Here is a 6,058-nt window from a genome sequence, read left to right as displayed (position 1 = left end):
TTGTAAAAGTGAAACTACTTTGTTTGGCCTTCCAAAAGAGGACACGACTAGAAATCGGTGGTTAAGTTGTATTCACAACACTGTTCCAGATTCAACCCAAATATTCAGATGTGTGCAGCGCATTTTATGGAGGACTGTTTCCTGATCGTGGTAGAGTAGACTACAATGCCGGCTGTTCTGACTCACAGACTGTAAGTACATTTTTTTATATTTAACGAATTTGCCACTTACGATTCAAACATGAGTTTTGAGCAGTGTAGAGTAGCGCTTGTTGTTTGTCATTTCCAGTAGCGAACCGTGACTCTTGAGCCTAGGCCATCTCCCTCCACCCTCGTCTACCAACTACCAGCCTAGCTTACGGTGTCCTCTTCTAAAAGTCATCTTTGACAATTCCCCCTCTGAAACAAGAGGCTATCCAGCCTTAAGACAGTCGCACTCCGGACGACATGTGCAGCCCTGCACCGTGCCGCACCACGTCTTTAAAATTTCCACACATTGTTTTCCATGACTGTATGCACACCGGCGGCGCCACCGGCGACTGTCTGCGGATCCCGACTCCGGGCGCTGTTCATAATCCTGCCTCGCCACAGAGCGCCTCAGCGCCACTCATATTATTTTCCATTAAATTACATTATATTTGTCCCAAATTATTGTTAATGTACATAATGACTTCATCCTAGGTTGGAAGATTGTGTATTGTGCATTTTTTAGCAAAACGTTTGTCTATCTGTGGCTCTAATAAATTCCGTGATTCATTGTGCTATAGATCACATCGCAATTTCTCATCCTGTTTGCTGACGCGACGCGTTCAGTGTGTGATACATGTTGCCAGGGCCGTTTCTAGGCATAGGCGAGCTAGGCGGTCGCCTAGGGCGCCACCAGCTGAAGGGGCGCCAATGACCGCACGTACTGGCACTTTTAGCAGGGTTGTGATAAAGAGTGGCACAGTCACCCTGAAATATGACTGCCCCCACTGGATCCCCCAACATTATTGGGCTAGAGTACTGTCAATCTGACGATGCCTGTATACCACTAGATCAGAGTGCTGTCAATTGCTGCCTGATTGTTGCATGCAAAGTTTGCATTTGGAGCGCTCAACAACGCCGTTAGATCAGTGGGCTCTGTCAGTGCTTTGGCAAGGTAAAGCTTTTTTTTGCCATGCAATAAAGCTAAGTTCAAAGGCCAATTTAAAATTTTGGTACAGTAAATAAAGTGCACAAAATCAGTATTTTGTTTAGGCAGTATTTGTGGCACTTTTGTGGCACATTTGTCCAAATATTTGTGGCAGATTTGTCCAAAAGGTGTGCGTTTTTTGCGCCAATGCATTGTTAAAGGATCAGCGTGTCATGTATTATTCCCATATAAACTTTAACATCCAATTAAAAAATATTTGTATAGTAAAATTCGCTAATTCACGAGATCAGTGCATCCTTTATTAGACCGCTTTGTCGAGTTAAATTCATCCTTACGGAGGTGTCGAAATGCTGAATCAATTCATTGACTTCCAACAGCGCTTAATGGGAGCAGCGTCATAGAGGGCAGAGCATCATGTTATTTATAGGGGAAGTTAACGCGTTAACGAGTAGCAAATGCCGCCGCCTTTTTTCACTTCTCCGACCCCGCAGCTCTCTCCGATAGCTTAGTGTTAGTGGCACCAGTCCAGATGTTTCCAGGTTTTACTCGTGCTATTTCTCCATGTTGATGTCGCACATATTGCACCTGACTATGCATTCTTATCCTTTTCTCCGATGAACTGAAAATAACAGGAGTGTGTCCATCTCACAAATGTAGAATCCGTCTCTGCAGTCATCTCAACCATCTAATTCCAGCAACAGGAAACAGACAAACTATTTTACCCGTGGAATTTTTTCTCTGGTGCTGTTTTGCGGTGTTAGTAAATTCACCACTTAATTTTGAGTTAAAATATGTTGTTGTAATAATATTACCCAATTTTGATTAGTAATGCGTTATATTACTGCATTACAGCAAAAAGTAATATACTACTGTAATATTATTACTTTTGTAATGCGTTACTGCCAACACTGTTTATCAGCTATATATATTTTTTTTCCGAGAGATCCCCACAGCGGGCGGAACTTGTCATAAAGTTAGTGATAACAAGGCCCGCCCATTTAGAGGAAAGATATGATTGGTCAATTTTTCTGTCATTCGAAATTACTCCCCCATTTACCGTTGATTTACTATTGCTTGTCCCTCTGTAATTTCATAGCTGGACCACGAATCTCAGATCCGCAAACGCTAGGCGGAAACATTAAAATATGGAGAAAATGGGCGGTGTTAATAAGTCCATTCACTGAATATGCAGATTTGAAGAGGTTTTTTTTTCACAGACGTTGTATTTATTTTATTTAGATGATGTTTGTCAAATTATGAATTGCTTAAATAAAATTAGTAATCATTATTTTTTTTATTAAAAATATTATATTTTAAAGCATTTATTTAAAAATTGTAAATATTGTTTTTACAATAAGTTAGGCCTAGAGGGCCCTGACGGTTCCCCACTGGTCATTTCTCCGATCACAAATGCAGACAGGGTTTTATGTTTACGCGGAGCGATGCAACGCAACGCGTAAAAAGACAGTATAAGTCATTATAATCAGTAATTATGTCCCCACTGGATGCAACAAATGCCTCGTTTGTAATGGGTTTTAATGTTTTTGTCTCGTCGCTACTGGCCGGACAGGGCATCACAATATGGTAGGGGCGTAACATTTCCGTCACACGCTTGAGGTATTCGGCCAATCACAACACACTGGATAGCTGGCCAATCAGAGCACACCTCGCTTTTCAGACCGATGAGCTTTGTAAAAATTGACGCGGGGCATAGAGGAGAAACAATAATGTACAGTATGTGGAAAATAATGTGTTTTTTAAACCTTAAACCGCAAAAAAAACAGATTTCATTACAACAAATACACAAAATAATGTTCTTTTTAGCAACTTCATATGACCCCTTTAATTATTTAAGTATTTAAATTAATACTTTTGATTAATAAAATAAAATCAAACCAAATAATCTAACTGTGAACTTAAAAAAATCATATTAATTTTCCCCCTCAATAACTGTTGTTTTTATTGAAGAACTCTTCAATGTTCTTGAATCACAAAATTAATCATAGTTAATTTAGTATATCACTGTATCACACTACATTTTAAGTTGGGTCATGATGAATATGTTTAAAATGTTAGCTGTACCTCCTGCTAAGTTTGGTCCTGTTTGGATGAACGCCATACTGGCCAGATGTTTCACTACCTGTCTGAATATTTTAGTTTACAAACAAAAGCTTTAGGCCAGTGGCGTAAGGGTCTGCACTTAGACTCTTCAGACATGTCACATCGGAGCATGTGGGAAAAGAGAGACACAGAGAGCACAGGTAGATGGAGAAGGAGAGAGAGATGGGGACGAAAGACTTTCTTCACACAGGTTTGTCCCGGATAAGTCTACCAGTATTAGTGCTGAAACGTGCAGAAGTGCTCTGCGGCGAATAATGCAGTAGGGGCTATGCAGCCTGTCCTGCCCCCTGATAAGACCTTGATAACTATCTAATTCACCCCATTTATTCCTGCCCTTCGAGAAATCTCCCTTTGAAACCCCATATCACTAAACTATATTTTAAACCTGTTTTAGTGAAATTTCCTCTCAGTAGTTCTGAGATGCAAAGAAAATACCTTTGCTTTTCCAATTTCTTTGATGTTTGTTCATTTCAGTAGCTTGTGACACGTTTCATTTTCAGCCTGACAACGTGTTACCCTGTCAAGACTTGAAAATCTCTCTCTTTCAATCACTCAAAGCTTAAGATGCAGGAATATTATTCCTTTTTCTTTCTTTTTTTAGTCAGTTGGATAATATAGGGTACATTTTATGTTTGTATCACTTTTAAAGGGGTCATTCACCCAAAAATGAAGATATTTTTTTAGTATTTTTTTTTTTATTCACAAATAGCTATTTCAGCCTGAAAAGTATTTTAGAGCTTTGCATATCCTTTTAAAATAATATTCATTATAAAGTTTTCCATGATCTTTTCTGGTCTGAAAATTACAATTTAAAAACTCCCTCATATAGAGTACCCAAGTTAAAAAAAAAAAAAGAATATGTTTAGCCATTTTTCTAATTTTTTTGTCACATTTTAACTCATTTTGTCTGATTTTAACCAATTTTGTGGTCTCTCTGGAAGAGTGCTGGGTCCACCTAGTTGATCCTGGCCCTTTGGTTGAGAACCACTGCTTCAAAGGCAGCCTGAATGTTCTTTTAACAACTGCAAACTTAAATGTGTGTTCTTTGTCTGTCTTTTGTATCAGCAACATACCTTTCTCCCGCGGAAATATCACCTTTAGCATGCTGACACCCGAGCCGAACCTGCGACCGGGCTACAATGACTTCTACAACAGTGCCGCCCTGCAGGAATTTGTAAGAGCCACGCATGTGAGAATCCACCTCCACGCCCAGTACCACACCCAAGATCCCGCGGTTCCTTTCCGTCATCGCTACTACGCCGTGGACGAGATCACCATCAGTGGCAGGTCCGAGCCCAGCAGCACCCTGACACCCGTCAACCCCAATCAACTGTCACACAACACAATCTCCCCTTTTTGCCCCATAATTACTATTACCAGTAACAAAATTTGACGTAAATGTGTGGACTTTTAAAAATTTGATTGGATTTCTGTGTTTGATGAGAAAATCAGTAGGTGTGTAAGGCAGGATAATTCAGACTTTGATGAAAGCGAAAGACTTCTTAGGTTCAAGACCAAGTGGACATGGCAGACAAATGATGTTTGCTAGTTTGATGCAACTAGGGGCTCGATGACATGTCTGTTATTAACCACAGAGAGCAATGCCATGTTTAACACAGATCTTGTCTTCCCGTTAATGGTCTTGTAATTACAGTGTGGGCGCCACATTTGGAAATCACTGGCAGGAAAACTTCAGAACTTGTGTTCTTTCTCTCGGAGGCTTCAGCTAATCAGTCTGAAATGTTCTTCTGCGTCTCTCAAGAATGTCTGTTCTTTTGTCTCTTCAGAAGCCGAGACATGGTGTTATATGCATGTATACCTTCAGACATTAAACAGCCACTGTTCTTACGACTATGGTAATTATGTCATTATGCAGGCAGCTGTAACTTGGCTCACTCTCGCTGTGCGAGTGTGTCTGAATGAGCGAGAGAAGGTAGCTTTAATTAAGAGCTAGTTAAACTGGCACAGACGAAATCGAGATTTAGAGACTGTGAAATCTCATCATCCTCTGACATTCAGAGGTGTCCCCTGTCCTCCCCACCTTTTCTCTCTTTTTTTTTCCTGCACGACTCTCTTCTTTCACTCTCTGAGATATTGCAACAGCTTCGCCTGAGAAACAAAGGCAGAGAGTAAACAGTAGTGGATTCACCCCCTTAGGGAGACTGACAGTTCAAACCCGCAAGAGGCTGAGAAGAGGATGTATGTGTGTTTGGGGACTAAAATGTGCGTAAATTCAGCCTTTGAGGTATTCTGACAGGGTGTCAAGCTGTGTCTGAGAGCATTAGTGTCTGCTTTGCGCTCATACGGTAATAACCTCCAGCAATAACGACAACCCTCTTTATTTTCTACTCTCTTCCTCTCTTGTTTGCTTGTTACGTTGTTTGTTTGAGTAACGTTGGTGAAGGGTGCTGCTTTTAGAGGGAGCCGAATAAGGGCCCTTGAGAATGAATAATTAAAGCGGTGACCTGCAGGTGCGTGTTCCGTCTGATGGAGACCTGTCAGGTCTGCTGTTGTACATTACGACACGCCGATGATATTTCCACTGGCATTTATAAATGTTGAATGTGAACGTCCTATTAACCATGCACAGAGAGAATGAAGGAATGAAAGTTTGATAGAGAGATCTAGAGAATGTGAAAAGGGAAGAGAAAGATTTTGTCAGGTGCCATTGATGTTGCTGACCCTGTTGATTTGTTGAAACCTGCTATGTATTTCCAAGAGGCCTTAAAATGGAACAGAAAATGGTACATTTAAGTTTAAATTAACTATAGAAGTTCTATTGATTATATATATATATATATAT

At 40.4% G+C, this 6,058-nt stretch overlaps 1 protein-coding gene across 1 annotated transcript in view; it reads left to right on the top strand.

Moving 5' to 3' along the window:
• LOC107674023 (usherin-like) overlaps window positions 1–6,058 on the top strand; it is a gene marked incomplete at its 3' end in the record, with an annotated part of 75,579 nt that overhangs the window by 28,341 nt on the left and 41,180 nt on the right. The window contains exon 8 of the mRNA XM_016467885.1: window positions 4,321–4,542. Within this exon, the coding sequence (XP_016323371.1) occupies window positions 4,321–4,542 (222 nt within the window). The remainder of the gene's footprint in view (window positions 1–4,320; window positions 4,543–6,058) is intronic.

This window comes from Sinocyclocheilus anshuiensis, unplaced genomic scaffold, assembly GCF_001515605.1.
Source record: "Sinocyclocheilus anshuiensis isolate Anshui unplaced genomic scaffold, SAMN03320099.WGS_v1.1 scaffold544, whole genome shotgun sequence".
Classification (NCBI taxonomy): domain Eukaryota; kingdom Metazoa; phylum Chordata; class Actinopteri; order Cypriniformes; family Cyprinidae; genus Sinocyclocheilus; species Sinocyclocheilus anshuiensis.
This window is presented reverse-complemented; position numbering and strand designations above follow the sequence as displayed.